This window comes from Ictalurus punctatus, chromosome 7 (genome assembly GCF_001660625.3).
Source record: "Ictalurus punctatus breed USDA103 chromosome 7, Coco_2.0, whole genome shotgun sequence".
Taxonomy (NCBI): Eukaryota; Metazoa; Chordata; class Actinopteri; order Siluriformes; family Ictaluridae; genus Ictalurus; species Ictalurus punctatus.
The window spans coordinates 11940500-11956696 of NC_030422.2; the positions used below are offsets into that span (position 1 = coordinate 11940500).

The 16197-nt window shown below is 39.5% G+C and overlaps 2 protein-coding genes across 4 annotated transcripts; both read right to left on the minus strand.

Annotated features, from left to right (window-relative positions):
* Window positions 1-32: 32 nt before the first annotated feature.
* LOC108267486 (phosphoglucomutase-1) lies at window positions 33-8646 on the minus strand. Of its 2 annotated transcripts, XM_017471580.3 has the most exons (11): window positions 7915-8646; window positions 6284-6446; window positions 6052-6198; window positions 5299-5424; window positions 2818-3008; window positions 2451-2605; window positions 1570-1685; window positions 1317-1452; window positions 912-1095; window positions 676-807; window positions 33-150 (listed from the first exon to the last, which is right to left on the minus strand). In XM_017471580.3, the coding sequence occupies exons 1-11, from the start codon at window positions 8170-8172 to the stop codon at window positions 61-63; spliced, it is 1698 nt and encodes a 565-aa protein (XP_017327069.1). In that variant the 5' UTR covers window positions 8173-8646; the 3' UTR covers window positions 33-60. The 2 variants fall into 2 exon arrangements, with proteins under 2 accessions (XP_017327069.1, XP_053537131.1); XM_053681156.1 differs by lacking the exons at window positions 6052-6198; window positions 6284-6446; window positions 7915-8646 and adding an exon at window positions 5747-5887.
* A 1980-nt stretch (window positions 8647-10626) lies between these two features.
* Window positions 10627-14428, minus strand: LOC108267487 (angiopoietin-related protein 3). 2 transcript variants are annotated; one of them, XM_017471582.3, is made up of 7 exons: window positions 13855-14428; window positions 12995-13105; window positions 12784-12895; window positions 12593-12706; window positions 12377-12469; window positions 11603-11875; window positions 10627-10911 (listed from the first exon to the last, which is right to left on the minus strand). In XM_017471582.3, exons 1-7 carry the CDS (start codon window positions 14383-14385, stop codon window positions 10757-10759), a joined length of 1389 nt encoding a protein of 462 aa, XP_017327071.1. In that variant the 5' UTR covers window positions 14386-14428; the 3' UTR covers window positions 10627-10756. The 2 variants fall into 2 exon arrangements, with proteins under 2 accessions (XP_017327071.1, XP_017327070.1); XM_017471581.3 differs by having other exon boundaries at window positions 12377-12472; window positions 13855-14427.
* Window positions 14429-16197: the final 1769 nt, after the last annotated feature.

Here is a 16197-nt window from a genome sequence, read left to right on the forward strand (position 1 = left end):
CAAAAGAAACACAAATTATATATGTGTGTATATATATATATATATATATATATATATATATCATGTAATGACAATAGCACTGGTTCTCCCCGTCCTCTCACGCAGCTGCGACAACTTCAGCGCGAGGCTCAGCAGGTCGGCCAACTTCACCTGAGGTAAATAAAAAATAAATAAATAAATAACCCGAGTGTTAAAACAAAATTGCGGTGTGGCCTGTATTCAATACAACTGCCTAGAGGATACAGAGTTACACTATGTAGGGCGCACAACGTGACTGTCATATTTGATGTAGTGCGCTTGTGTAGGGAGAAGTGAGTCATTTGAGCTTGAAATCAATCGTCACTTATAGTCATTATTTAATGCTTTATTTTGTACAAGATGATTGAAATTAAATTGTAATAAACACAATTCTATAAGATTTCTAGTCAGTTTCAGAAGTATTGGCACCCCCAAATTACTGTGTATTGATTGTATATATGTACATCAAACAACCCTCTCAAACCAAACACTTACATTTCCTTTAATTAAAAATTACATAGTAGTCCAATAGTTCTGGAGTTCATGTTCAAATTAGGTCAGTCTTTGTAAAGTTTCTAAAAATCAACTGTGATTCTGAAATCAAGTAACATCTACTGTAAGTAGCATCCAGTGAAAAAAAAATGCAGTTCAAATTACCTGTGCATCCTGTAAAATCTCATTTTCATCTTTCTCATAGCCGTCGATGTAGAGGTGTATTGTGGCCCCCGATGCGGTTCCGCTTAGCCGAAAAATAATGCGAGAGCCACCTTTAAATATAATTCGCAGGCCCTGTTGGAAATTTTTTTTAAAACAATAATAGTTTTGGTTAGAAGTTTATTATTAGAGACATTAGGATTTTATGTTGTGTTTCACAAAGAAATGATTTGCATTACCTGGTTCTTTGTGACGCTTCCATCTACAGGGTCGTTGTACTCAAAGTTGTCGGCTTTCTCCACTTCGTAGGTTTTCTGTCCGACCATGAATATCTGTCCAGCGAATGCCTTGTCTGAAATGATCACCTCGAGATCCAGCATCAAGTCCACTGCCGTGTCTATCGCCACGTCTTCATAGTCGTACCTACCAGGTTCGGAAGAGACCCCCACACCAAGAACTGAGACAAGGGGATAAAAACTAATACAATTTTGTCTTTACATTTCTCAAACAAGGTGATGTTATTGGTATTTACAGTTAATAGAACTAATTATTTTGCTGGTATGCCTCACTTCTTTCCTTTATGTCAAGAGGTTAATGATAATTAGAAAAAAAATAAAAAAAAGATTGTCCTTTTCATCCCAGACCTGGTATAGTAGTTTCTGCCGTAGGTTTTCCAGTGATCGATCATGACTTCCTCAACACTCTGTTTTCTAAAAGCAAGAATGGAGAGCCAGGTGAGTACAGCCCAAAGCCCATCCTTCTCACGGATATGATCCGCACCTGAAAAGAGGGAAACAAGCTTCATGTGATGTGTGATTGTGAACTAATTGGACAGTTTAAATAATTCTATAAAGGATGAATAAATAAACCATTCACAGCATTTATTACATTCACTACCTGTGCCGAAGCTCTCCTCTCCATACAGCGAAAGGCGACCAGCATCCATCAGCTTTCCAAAGAACTTCCAACCAGTTGGAGTTTCATACAGTTGAATCTTGGTTGCTTTAGCCACACTGCAATGAATGAGTGCCACGTTACGTTTCTGAACTCACTCAAAACTACATCCGAGTTTAAGGACTAAATCACACTAGCGGTTTTGTAACATTCAGCTCAGTGAAGTTAATTTTGTTCTTGAGCAGAACCTCTGTGCTGAGTTCACATGGGAATTTATATCATTGATCAGTACCACAAGTGTGCCTGTGCTGAGCTGTGACCAGATGGCCCTTTGTTGTGCATTAGATCCCAAATTAATAGAGTACTCATTTTAGCAGTGTGCAGGCATGATGCGTCCCCAACCCAACTATAAATTGAGCCATAAATATACTTGTCTGCATTTGGCTGGGAAGCTGAATTAGATGTCTTGTTATATTTGTGTTTCTATTTAAATTTTTTTGCTAGCACTCAGCTAAGAGAGAATAGCAAGCTAGATAGAGTTTCCCAATGTACAAAACTTGATTTATAACTTGATTTAGTAACCAAACTATCTTGGGGCGGTTGAATTGCATGTACGTAGATGCTGAAACTAGAATAAAACCTTTAAACTTGAAACCAGAATGTTAAGTCGGAGCTACATTGCAATTTGTACCAATTTTTTGATAGTTTGTACAAATATGTACAAACTGCAAATTTCTAGTGTGATTGCAGCTCAAATAAACACACTATGCTCATTCTAGTGTGGTCTTTTTGAAGTTGCTTACACTGAGATAAAAACCATCATCGTGCTAGAATAATATGAGAAGATACACATTGAGTTATGAAAGTTATTTTTAAGTATTTACTTGTCGAGGGCTCCACTGCTGGGCATTGTCCTGGCAAAGCCTCTTACTCCCATGTGCTGAAAGTAAGGTATGCAGAAGATGTTTGCTGCAATAACAGCAACCGAATCTGAGGGGTTAATGAAAAAGCCGTTCTTCCCCAAGATCATGTTACGGTCCTGGAGAGAAAGAGACACAGGGTAAGCTGGGGTTGAGACTGACACTGAGGTAGGTCACTAACACCCTTGATATTTTGGTTGTCACATGACCTCTAAGGAAGTTTTCTTTCCTAAACTAATCTTGACTGACAGATTTTCATACTGAAAAGATTAATAGCTATTTGAGGATGAATTGTTTATCTATAATGGTGTAACTCTTTAAAAACACCCACACCGTCACCATCGAAGGCAGCTCCAAAGTCAAACTGGCCGCTCTTCATGGTCTCCACCAGATCTGCAGCATAGGTCAGGTTCGGATCTGGAAGCTGACCACCAAAGTCCTCCTGAGGGACGCAGTTAATGGCTGAGTTGGCAGGAGAACCCAATTCCTCACACAGGATCTTTTTCACATATGGGCCAACCACTTCAGGACAGAAATGAAGACCAAAAAGTGATGGGTACAATATCAGACAATCATACATGAAGATTTAAAGGAGAATGTAAGTTAGTTTACAAAAATTACTTTTGTGCATTTTAACATTAGCTATAGTGAACTTATTGTGGCAGTGTCCTAGATAAGGCAGTGTCCTAGTTTAACTACGTATAGCCAAACTATCAGTAGTGATTTATGATAGATTGCTCTTTTATTATATGTAATCATTTACAAGAAATTCCTTCACTGCACCCTATTCTTTTTCTACCATTTCTTCGTCTTGTTCTTCGGTGTATGGTGTCTACGGCAGCTCATATAACCATCTGGTAAAAAGTTCTGAAATTTGGCACACTGATTGGGGAGGGTCTAAAGAACATTCTGACCAAATTTGGGCCAAGTGCTGCCAATGCTGTAGCACCACCATTGGGTCAAATTTGGAAGTACGTTTATGGTCATAACATTTGAACCGTGTGTCCAAAATTTTAAATCCAGCATCCCTAGATTCACAGGGTAGAGACATGTTCAACGTACCCTGTAACGTCAATTTCTTCCTAATTAGATTTTCTGTCAACTTGGATTTTGTCAAAAACATTTTTTTTGCTGCTCCTCCTACAACTTTTGTCCAATCGTCACCAGATTTGGCACATATCATCTTCAGAGTAAGCCTCACAAAAGAATTTTGAATACTCTGCTTTACCTGTAATGGGCCAATGAATCTGACAGTGAAGCCACCAAACAGGAAGTGAGGCTGTATCTCAGCAATGACTTTGCACACTGACGAAAAACTTGGTAGGCAACTGCCCTGAGCCTTTGCAACAAAATTTGTGCCATCGCCACCTATTGGCCAAAAGCTACAATAACATACTAAAAATGCTTACATTTAACTGCCAGTTTTGCACCTCTTACTCCAAATTTTGTCCAGTCGTCACCAGATTTGGCCCACATCATCTTGAAACATATCTATACAACTGTCTACTGCCATTCTAGCCATTCAGTGTGCTATTATACAGACAACGCATGGCTGACAGGGTTTAATATCAAACAGCATTTTTATTGAGCAATTTTCACAACAGTATAATACAAGCAAAGAAATAAATTGTCAAACATGCACTATGGTCTGGACATATTTTACAAAGGTCAGGGTAAGATTATGTTGGAGGGTTCAGTTTTGAAATCTTGCCAAGGAACCCCAGACCCAGGAATGATGGGATAAGTCATACACTGTGATATTCATAAAACCTAATATTGTTATTGTGAGCTTGTCTAGATATAATCATCTAGGTTTGAAGCATTTTTCTGCAGTGTCCCTGTAATAAAAACCATTCTTAAGGCAAGATCATTATCTTGATCTTTTTCTTTAAAAAAGCAATCCTGCAATTCTGTTCAACTGATGAAAGTTTCATGTAATTGAAAAAATATGAGAAAGACCTGTGAAAAGACATTATTCCAAACAATAACATATGTTTATCTTTAAACATAGTAAACCATTATACATGTTAGAGGGTTATATCTTGAAATTTTAATATTAGCATATCTAACTGTCAGGAGGCCAGGCAGTACCGATATTGCCAAGCAAAACAAAACAAAACACCTCCGTATTTTTGTGCCAGGTCCACATATGCCAGACTCCAGCTAGATGTTTGAAATGCTTTTTGTTGCAAATGTGATTAGATCTGAACTGAGTCAGTTACAGATTTTTTTTTTAACATCCTGTATCAGAAATGCAGTGATAGCATCTTGTTTAGCTTTTTTTTCCATCAGTGAAATGAATGACCAGTTGAACCCCTACATCCCAGCACCCACCCCCCTCTTCCTTCACAGGCTATACTATTTGAACTTTTCACTTTAAATTAGCGACGGAGAATTGGCTTCCTTGGCTTTTCAAAATGTCAGTTCGAGAGTTCAGTAAATGCTACAGGGCTTCCAATGTGAAAGGGGAAATCCTGCTTTGGTTTCAGTGTTATGTCAGACATCTCCTCTTAATCATTTAACAGCAGGCCGGAAACTCTATCTAGATGACCCAGCCCTCAAAAAAATAACATCTGTTGCTTCTGCTGCAAAGATTACTATATAGTATATATTCACAAAGATTAAATGGATTTGAAGTAAATACAAATGTTCCATTAGGTTCATCTTGTGATGACAGCCAAGATGTTGACTGCACATCATTGTGAAGTCATTCAAGGTCTCATAGCTAGCTCTAATTTATACAACAATCATGCCTTTCTTGATCTGTATAATGCTTAAAAGAAGAAAACATTTACAACAGTAGAGTTCCTACCTCCATGCATGGCATCTAACCGGATGCGTATGTGGTTCTGGCCTGATAAAAGCTCTTTCAGCGCAGCAAAGTCAAAGATGTTCCTCAGCATGTTGGCGTAGGATTCCACCGGGTCCACAATCTCAACTGTAGAGAAAGCAAATAAAAAGTATGATGCGAAGTTCATTAATAAATAAAACGTTATCGTTGGCAAATTGCTGTAGTATAAAAGGAATAAAACACTTGGGGTACCTGCTGTTATAGAAAAATCCATGATAGTAACAGTAACTTTGTCTAGAATAACTCAATGAATGTTGATATCTGGTAGTAAGAAAATCTGAGGCAAGTCAACTTGTGTTATGATCTTTAAAATGTTGATGCCCTTATCAGTGGTGAAGCAGTTGAGTTTTATGTCGATGTCTATACGTCTATATAATACACTATACGGCCAAAGTATGTATGTGCACACCTGACCATCACTCCCATATTTTCTTGTTGAACATCCCGGTCCAGATTTATTCCTCCTTTGGTGTTATAATGAGCTCCACTCTTCTGTGAAGACTTTGCACTAGATTTTGGGGCATGGCTGTGGGGGTGTGTGTTCATTCAGCTACAAGATCATTAGTAAGGTTGAGGTCAGGCGCTGATGTTGGGATGGCAAGGAGGCTTCAGTTCCAGTTCATCCCAAAGGTGTTCAGTGGGGTTGAGGTTGGAGCTCTGTCCAGGACACTCCTTTTATTATGTATCTAGGCCCCCAGAAAAGCCTTCACCTACCTGTAAACGGTTTGAATTTATTCTCCAGGTCGAAACTCTGCTTGCCGAGTGTCGTCAGATCCACCATGAGTTCAGGGCAGATGGCGTACTCTTCTATACTTCTGCTTATCTGGAAGATTTTATCTGTCACAGTGCTGGGTGCAGGCCCTTTAAGCCAGGCAAGAAAAATATATATTTTGATGTAATTAGATACAAAACTCATTTTATGTTTGATATATTGTTATCAGATTACCTCCATTAGCAATGTTGAATTTGATGCCAAAATCTCCGTCTGGTCCTCCAGGGTTGTGACTGGCGGTGAGCACAAATCCACCAATCGCTTTGAACTTCCTGATTACGCACGATGCAGCCGGTGTGGACATGATGCCATTCTGACCAATCACCAGACGGCCTATCTGAGACAGGTAAGTAATAGAGGACAGGTGAGCTGCAGAGGATTTTAATCACCTTAAATGTACTGTCATTGCACATAAACTAACATAATGATTCTTGTCTGTTTTCTTGCTCAAAAAATGGTTAACGTTCAAGTCTATAATATTTCATACTAATGAACAAAATAATAGAGAATATATATATATATTTTTAACAAAATCTAGCAATATTCTTGACATGTACACCATTTAAGTCTGTTGAATGATGCAGCTGATATCAGAGGTTAAAAAGTAATAATAATGAATTATTAAACAAATGATTAAATATATGAATTAATGAAAGCTTAGGCTATTTATCAGCATCTAGCTGAAAAATCTCAATTTTTTTTTTAATTTAAATTGAGATTTTGTCCTCAAAGTTCAAAGATACACCAATGATTGAGAATGTGTAGGGGATTATTATTTATGTTAAATTACTATAATAATGAGTTTAGAGTTTCCTAAAAACCGCTTAAATGGACTGTCCATAAGTTTGGACACTAATCATGAAATGGTGACGTTTTATTTTACCGTAAACAATCCGGAGCTTATTGGTACTTGTAGTACACAACATTTATTTGTTTTGAAACAAGCACTCAATGATTTAACGAGTTTGTTAATTGTCCTTTAATTAAGCACTCGTCCAATTATGATCTGAAACAAAATAATGCCTTACTACAATACAAATGTTTCAGTCTTTGGCAAAAAATAATATTTTCAAAAAGCTTTCAACTTTGTTCCTTCTGTGCATTCTGTAAAGTTGTTCTTTCCCTATAGCACTGATTGTGATAAAATGAAAAAGAAAATACCAAACCTTTCCAAAGGTCATCACTTTTTTTTTTTTATCTCCAGTTTCTTTTCGCATGTATTAATTTAGCAGATGAAAATCATATTTAAACCCATGACCTTTGGATTGATTAAAATAATAGCCATCGTTTCATGGGGGATTTTTAACACTACAGCAGTTACACTCATGTTTCTCCACCTGTGCTGGAACCCGACTGGCTAAATTAGAAAAACATTTATAGTTGGTGTATAATTTATTTACAATCCCCCCCGACTATAAATATCATTACCCCAGCAGAGGTGTCGAGAACAAATATCCGTGTTGGACAGGAGACAACAACAAAAGCAGGTCTACATAATTAGCTCTGTTTTGCAGCTTGCTTGCACTTGACCCTTGCTAATCATTTGAAAGTACATGCTGCATTATTGTCCTTGTAATGTTTATTTTTATTTTTTTAATTAAAATGATTAAATCTCAAACAGCTATCTAGCAAATCTGGCATATATTACAGGATTGTAAAAAATCGAAGTAAGCTTAGCAGGATGCACGTTAGAGAGACTGATAAGAAATGAAAACAAACAGTGCCGAGGTGTAGAAAAACTATAAAATAAAAATAACTGCTGCTGATTACAATCACGAGAAGGTTTTAAAAAGGTAGCGACTGACCCCATTGGCCGCCGCCATCTGTACTATGACCTGGATCGCGGTGGTGTTGAAGTAACGCCCGTCTCCTCCAACCACCATGGTGGAGCCTTGGCGGTCTCGCAGGTCGATGGAGGAGAAGATACTCTGGATGAAGTTTTGCAGATAGTTCCTTTTGTACTGGAAAACACGGACGCTTTTTATAAGGCCGCTGATGCCGGGCCTCTGGTCTGGATACGGAGCGGTGTTGAGATGCAGCACCTGTAGAGGACTGTCCTCCATTGCTCAGAGAGACGGAGAGAACAACAACGTGAAGTGGGGTAGTGGGGTCAGTGTTACTGCACACTGCTCTGTCAGGGCACTGGGAATGGGGAACGAGAGTGGAGGGGAGAGGATAGGAGGAAAGAGCCTTCTAGCAGCCCGGAGCATTCCAGAAGCTGGCAGCGCTGGACATTAGGCATCCAAAAATAAATCGGCAGTGGAAGAGAGTAACAGAAGACGAGTTCCTCCTCACATATGTTAAGGGGCATCACTGTCACACTTTACACTCACTACACAGGGAAGATTCCTCGTCATGGTTGCATTAGTCAACTAATCACTGGCGAAACCCACCTGATATGCAGTGAATTATCTAATGAAATCGGATCATTTTGGCACCCTATGAGTTGCGACACGCCTTGATGGGTTTTTCCGATTTTCCTAACAGTGTGCATCAAATTCTAGTGAAAAAATATCTAGCACCCTTAGGGTTCCTAAAAGATTCTATGTAGGGGCAGTTGTGGCTAAACGGTTAAGGCTTTGTGTTACTGGTCAGCTGTCACTAGCTGCCACTGTTGGGCCCTTTAGGCTCATAACCCTCTCTTCTCTAGGAGAGAGCCATATGACCCCAAATTCCTGTCTTATGTGAAGAAAAGAATTTCACTGCCCTGTAAAGTATATCTGACAGATAAACCCTTTCTGGGGAATACGGTGTTTCTCTATGAATCAGAAAAAAAAACATTCCTAAGATGATACTCTACAAAGAACAACTTGAATAACTTTTGTTTTCAGGAGCTAACGGAACCCGTTATCACTCATGTTTCAGATTGTTGAACCCGTGTGACATTAGCGTGGGACACAGCCGCTAACCTCTCACAGGATTAATGAAAACACAGCACCAATGTTTAGTTCAGCAGAAATGTTCAACAGAAATGTTCAGCAGAAATGAAACTGGAGAAAAAAAAGAGAAGAAAACTGACCGGCACCAACCGACAAATTAGCACCAGAATCATATCATGAATATTTCAATAAAAGCATATTTAATGTCTTTCAGGGTGGAGGTTTCCTTTAAGGGTTAATTGGAGCTCCCTCTGGGGAAGCCCTTAAAGGTTCTACAAGAGTTTACAAGAGGACTCCAAACCCTTAACTATACAAAAAAAAAAAAAAACTCCTTCAAGAACCATTTTTCTCCGAGGCGCCCTCAGAGGAATGAAGAACGTTCATGTGTCAAACTGACTCTCAGGATGATCAGGATTATCATAAACGTTAACCATGGTAACGATGTAGGAGAAGTCACAAAAGCATCCCTGTATTTCTGAGCAGTAGCAACGTTAATATCAACTCATTACTCGTTGCTTTGCAGCATAACCCCCACAGGACGGGAGATTAATTAGATGATTAGTTGAATCAGGTGTGTTAGAGCAGCATTTCCTATTTATAAACCTTTTATCACTCCTATAACACTAGGTGGTAGCAGAAGACTTATATTCCAAAACAAAGCAGAGGAAACAGATTTAAGTAACACCAGCATGACTTTTCTTTCTTGGGTCTTTCTGAGAAATTGGAGTAAATGGTCTGCACCTTTTAACCTTAACGGTTCTAAGCACTTTACACTGTTTCTCATTCACCCATACCCCCATTCATATGGCACACCAAAGAGCTGTGATGCAAGGCGCTAGCCTGCCATCGGGAGCAACTTGCGGTTCAGCGTCTTGCCCAAGGACACTTCGGCATGTGCAGGGGCCAGGGATCGAACCACAAACCCTGCGATTAGCAGGCAACCTGCTCTACCACCTGAGCCACAGCTGCAATTAAACACGAACACAAAAAATACACAAAAACCTCTTCAAAGAACTTTATTGTTGGTCTGATTCTGTAAAAACAATACGAGAACTGTTTATAATACAGATGTGAGTGGAGACCCGAGGTTTCTTAAGTAACTGCCAAAATTCTGTGGTTTCTCGGTGAAATAAATGGTCCAAATGGCATACAGATGCAGATGAAAGCGGATACCTCAAAAAAAATGTGGTTAACTAAATACTGACTATACCATCCTGCTCAGTGTCATATTTAAATATCCCACGCTAAAGTGTCGCTACTCTCATGGGTTCTGTCTGTTTCACTTCAACATCGTCTTCTGTACATATGGAAATGTTGTGAGTCATGAAACGTCAAACATGCGACGCAAACCACATGAGCAACAAAAGAAAGTAAACAAAACGGGAAGAGTGCTGGATCTTAACATTGACAAAGCCTAAATACAATTCACCTTAATCATTAAATCCTTAGAGAAATGTCCAAGCCAGGATTTTTATTGTCCTCTCTGGAAAAAGCTAATGAAAATCACAAAAGCAGACTGGAGACATCCAACAGGGCGTGACCAATCAAGTGTGTGTGTGTGTGTGTGTGTGTGTTTGGTATGTCAAAGTAAATGCAGAACTGTTAAGAATAAAAAGAACGCAAGAACTGTATCAGAAATAAATCAGACATTGGACTTTTTGTTTAATGGACAACATGTTGCTCAATTACAGAGTCAGGTTTCACGTGGTTAAAAAAGCTGAACACATATTTGCACATTTCCACATCATTTCTTTTGGTTTACAGGCGACTATGCTTCCCGACGGTGACGAATGGAAATCTGTGTGGATTTTAAGTGGGACTGTCCTTTATTGTGCTTCCCTTGGATTCCTTTCCTGCGAGGTTGGCTCTGGATGCATTTTCCATTCAGGTTGACATCTCCACAAGTGCTGAACCACCAGCCTCCTTAAATAGAACCACACATAAAAATTTAAGTATCCTACGCTTCTAAAGTAGTAAAGTAGTAAAATCACAGTAACTCATCGACAGTTATATGATTTGAAGCCGATCTGTCGAGGTTCACATTATATGTAAAGTTACACAAACTCAGAAGCGAAACGTAGGATACGAACTGGATTTTCTTGAACATCACATCTCTTGTGTAAACACTCCTGTGGAATATTTACGGATAAATTAAGTTGTATCCAGCTCGATAAATGAGGTCCAATGTCTGATTATTAATCAGGCCCTCCAGGATTTTGCTATTAATGCAAAAGCAGGCAAACTCCGCAATATTCGGTGGAGCTTGCAATTTTTCAAAATTACCGCAGATTTGGGCCTAGACGCACCATGTGGCATCATCACGACGCGCATTCAGACAAAGTCCTCTTTGATTCACGTGCGTTGAACGTGAGCACTGCTAAAACGTCACATTCACTAACAAGCATCACGGGGAAAGTAATTTTGTGCAATTGTACTTTCTCCAATTCAAGTACCTTTCAGCAAAAAAAAAAAAAAACGCAAATTGCATCGCAAGTTTTGAAAAAAAGCTGCAACAAAATCAAGCGTTTTTGGCCACAACAATCACAAATAAAAACTCCTGAATGAAATCCTGTATGGACTGATTAGTACACGTAATGTATTTTACTTTCTGTACCTGTATAATCATGAGCACAGTTTTGTTCTTTGGGTCCATTTCCATCGTTGTGGTCTTTAGTAGAGAATCTCAGTCTTGTCGGGACGTCCATATCCAGGGTCGGATCTCCTGGCTTGAGGTGGATGGTGTAGTTGGAGTCAGGGCCCTCCAATACATACTGGAACTCCATTGAATGCTTTTCCTTTTTCCAGTCCTCCATCTGAATGTGCAGGAGAGAGCCGCCCTGCTGGGTGATGGAGAAGATCTTCCTCAGACCAAGCCAGAACTCACCTACTGTACAGCGCACAAGTAACAAGCTTTAAACACCAAACACGGTGATGTCACTACAAATGCAGTTTTTATTTTCATTTGCATGTTGGTCAGTTTTCACTTTGGGTAACAATTTCCTATATTACCCACAATGCCACTCAACTACCTGCTGATAGTGATGCAGTACACATATGTACACACTGCTCAAACATATCAGCTTCCCAAGCTTCGACTTTCATGTGAATACCACCGTCAACTCCATCACGCTCGTCATCTCGTACATCTCTAACTGGCCGAGCCGAGTCTCTGCTGTGACTCGGTGTCATATTGCTGTTACACTGTGGGACTTTGCACAGGACTTTGTAAGAGTTATACCCTCGATGTACAGTACAGTGTAATGTAACTGATCGAGGCAAGCTCTCAGAAATGGGCTTCTTTGTGCTTCTCTGTCACTGCAATGAGTTAAACTCTCATTGGTGTATTTTTAGTTTCAAGGAGCACCAACATTCCAAATACGTAACTCACTCTTGAAGTCTCCGAATCCATCCTCGTAACTTTGCCAGGACTGGTTAAAATCAATAGAGCCACCATGTCTGCGCTGAATAACCGTGAACACTCCTTCTGTGGGGTGCAGAGCTCATGTTATCAGGACATCAGCCTACACCTACGTTAAATTTAAGAATATCTCCGAATTTTATCAGGAGTTACAATAGAAGTCCTGGGTCTTGTGTGTATTCTTACCCTCTATGAATTCACAGTACACAAGGAAAGGTTTGGATCCATTAGGCTTAATGGGATACAGGCCACTGGTTTTCTCTCCACCGCTGAAGACCTCACCGCAGTCTCTCGGGAAATCTACAGAACAATCGTTCACACATTCAGTACAAAGAATTGCTAAAACACTCAAAAGTCCACGTCACTGGAATTCTCACCACTTGAAAAGCTTCCATCAATGGAATAGTTGGACAGATAATCTGACATGCTGTAGGTTTCGGCATCCCAACTAAACTTCAACAAAGTTTCCTGATGGCTGGCAGAGTTAAGCTAGAAGTGAAGTGACAACAGTGTTGCATCAGATGTTTTGGGTTGTGTTTACACGTATAAGTGGTTTGGTTGGACAAAAAAACAACAACAAAACACTACCTTATTCTCCAGACTTTTGATCTTGTTTTTCTGGCCATTCAAGTGCTCATTTTGGTCCTTTACCGCCTTCAGCAGGTCTGAGATACTCCTTTCTTGGGCTTGGATCACTTCCTGGGTTGATATCATTCCGTATAACTGATCACCATATCAGTTCTGTATTTTGCTCCCCACAAAGTTTTCTAAACATCTAAAATATCGATCACAGTTCATTTACAACTGATTATCCCTGACTGAGCCTCTGCACCCTATAGCTGGGGCCAAGTTTGTTTTTGTTTTTTTAACCCTTTTTTTCCTCCCAATTTTGTTCATTTGCCAATTCTCTCCCATTTTACACACAACAGCTACCAAACTGGGGAGGGTGAAGGCTAGCATGTGCTTCCTCTGAGACATGTGAAGACACCATCTTTTCAAACTGCTGCTCCTGCTGTGTTACAGAGCAGCACAACATACTCGAAGGAAAGTGCTATCTGCACTCTTCCGCATACCCGAGCTCACTGCCACACCCTAACCCTAACCCACCCAGAGTGCACAATTAATTGGTCTCTAAAAACTCTTGGTCTCCCAAGGACAGCTGACCGTGGCATTATCAGTTCAAAATTCGTGATTTACCAACAATAAAGGTAACGTTTTTCTGTTGCGCAACTTTGAAGGCCAGGATCAAGGTTTGAAGCTCCAGTCTGAAAACAGTGTGAGGCTGCCACAGTGCTTAGCGTTAGCTTATTGTTGTACTTGTCAATGCATATTAGGTAGACACCGTTCTGACTAGTGGCACTATTGTGTAAGTGCAGAGTGCTTATTTTACAGGGACATAACTAAACAAGGAGAAATATAAACTTTGAAATAAGCCCAAAGAATCTTACTTTGAGTGCTGAAATTTCTGCAACCTGATCTGCTGAGAGAAGACCTTCAGAAAGTCCACTCAGTTTCTCCTCAAGTCCTCCAACCTGATTCCGCAGCTGGATTCTCTCCCTCATGATGTCCTCTACTTTGGAGTTTATCTCCAGAGACAGGCTCTTGATCTCTTCATTATTGGCTTTGAGCAGCACAGTGGTCTTCTTCATTTCCTCTTCTTCCTCTTTGATCTCGCTGGCCAGCACAGAAAGCTGGTTGAAGGACTTATCAAAAATGTTGAGCTTTTGCAATATGTCGCTGATCTGGCCCGTTGTCTTTTGCACAAAGTCTCTCAGGTTTTTACCTAGCTGCAGGAGGCCGTTAGCGATAAGCTGGACTTCAGTGAGGGCCACAAAAGTTGACCGAGTATCTGATGAAGCCAGGTTTAGCTCCTCAGTATCCTCTGCTGTTGGGAAAGCGTTGGTTAATAACATAAATAACAGCAGTAAGGCCAGCTTCATGGTCGCACGGTTCGCCACACTCGGATGAGCGAGCTTCATTGTTGTGGGAGATCTTTCAGCCCTCTCTCTCCAAAGAAGCCCAAAGTCCGTTTATATTTGTGCTGTTGTGGATGGGTTGATCATTAATAAAGAATAAACTGATCCGCCTTTGGTTTACAGAAGGTAAACTGGACAGCAAAAAGGATAAGAAAATATTTAATATTTTGATAATATCTGGCAAATCCGTTGTAGTTAAATTAGGCCCTTACCACAGAGCATAAATATCCAACCTTAAACACCTTTAATACCTTTCAACAATTAAAAACTGTAGCTTATTCCTGTTTAACATGAGTCACTTGTCTTAATACAGTGGTTTACCTCAATTCCTTATTTTATTTTCACAAATCTTAGCGGAATTGTTGTATATACAGTACTGTACAAAAGTCTTAGACACTGTACAGTTGATATAAAATTAGTTTTATGTGCTTATTGTATGTCTACTGCATAACGTTAATTAAAGATTCAATTTAAAAAGTGTTACGGAGAAATTTTAGGTAAGTAACTTTTTGTGTGCAATTAAAAACGAACTAATGAAATGTCAAGAACTCTACATAATAGCACACAAGGAACTTTATTGTCTTTAGTAAAAAGATTCAGTGCTACTCAACCTCCTCAACAGAACATCTCAATTTAACCCCGGACGCGTTTCTCCCGAATGTGTGTTTTTGTGTTTTGCCTCGCTGTTGGACAATAAGTTTGGATGCTTGTACAGTACAATAAGGTGTAAGGAACAGTTGTAACTCTTATAATTAAATCTTTTAAAACATCTGTAGGAAAGTGAGCAAAGGTTTTATATGCCGAGAAATATGTAGAGATCATATCACGCGCTAAATGCCTTTTAGACCCAAATTCATAAGTAAACGCTTCAGAAACGACTCGACAGACTTTTCCATGATATTTTTCCATGAGATGATGCAACATGTCGTTTGATTTTCTTCCTGCCACGGTTTCAGTGGCAGTGTGCCTTCTGAAAATTGAGGGTTAGTGTATTCTCTAATGTGCTGTGGTCACTCCGACAGCATAAACCTCCGTTAGCCAGTGACGACTGCCTCGACTTCTGGACAAAAACAGAACCAGAACATTTCTCCATTTTGCGCTTAAAAATGGCTGGATATAAATCTGTAACTAATGCTTCTTGCACATTAAATCTTCAAATAACCTCTGTTTAATTGGAATGCGAAAACCGTTGATTTAACATTTTTTAAAATCAGGAAAACCACATAACTTGCGAGTCTCTGGTCTTATTTACATTCCACAGAAAGTTTATTTTTGCAGGTGATAAAGTTCATGACTACAGACTTCACAGATGGTCATAGAACGCCCACGGTTAAATGTTAACCCATATCAGAGGGAATAACAGCAAACATAACCTTATACCTCAATTGGTAATCGAAGCGTGTGTGTCTTTATTTACACCTGGCCAAGAGTGGACTCTTTCTGCTCTGTGGATTCCAGGACTGGAGAACTTTATTCTAATAAGAGATTAAAACGGTTTTGTTATCGGCTGCAGTTTATACTGTATGTGAGGCAGAATTTAACAATGGAAGCGTTTGTGCGATCCATTCAGATGGAACAGAACAAAAGAAAGAATTAAACAGGACTCTTTGGCCAAGCATTCACCGGATCTCAGTAAAATGAGCATTCCAACTATATCTCAGAAAAAGCACAAACACTAGCCCAAAACGTTTGTGCATTGGAATAGACAGCCAGTTTTTTTTTTGCTTTTTCAAAAGTCCTTGCAGAAGAAACAACTTCACCATCGGGCACACTTATTTTATAACAAAGTTCATTATGAATAACCCACTTTGTTGA

Coding starts and splice junctions, on each gene's coding strand:
- LOC108267486 (XM_017471580.3), bottom strand. CDS start 8,172: ATGGAGGACAGTCCTCTACAGGTGCTGCATCTCAACACCGCTCCGTAT. Junction 1,686..2,450: donor AGCAGTGGAGCCCTCGACAA/GTAAATACTTAA, acceptor CATTCATTGCAG/TGTGGCTAAAGCAACCAAGA. Junction 1,096..1,316: donor GGCAGAAACTACTATACCAG/GTCTGGGATGAA, acceptor CGAACCTGGTAG/GTACGACTATGAAGACGTGG.
- LOC108267487 (XM_017471581.3), bottom strand. CDS start 14,385: ATGAAGCTCGCTCATCCGAGTGTGGCGAACCGTGCGACCATGAAGCTG. Junction 12,896..12,994: donor TCAAAAGTCTGGAGAATAAG/GTAGTGTTTTGT, acceptor CTTCACTTCTAG/CTTAACTCTGCCAGCCATCA. Junction 11,876..12,376: donor TGGATTCGGAGACTTCAAGA/GTGAGTTACGTA, acceptor TGCGCTGTACAG/TAGGTGAGTTCTGGCTTGGT.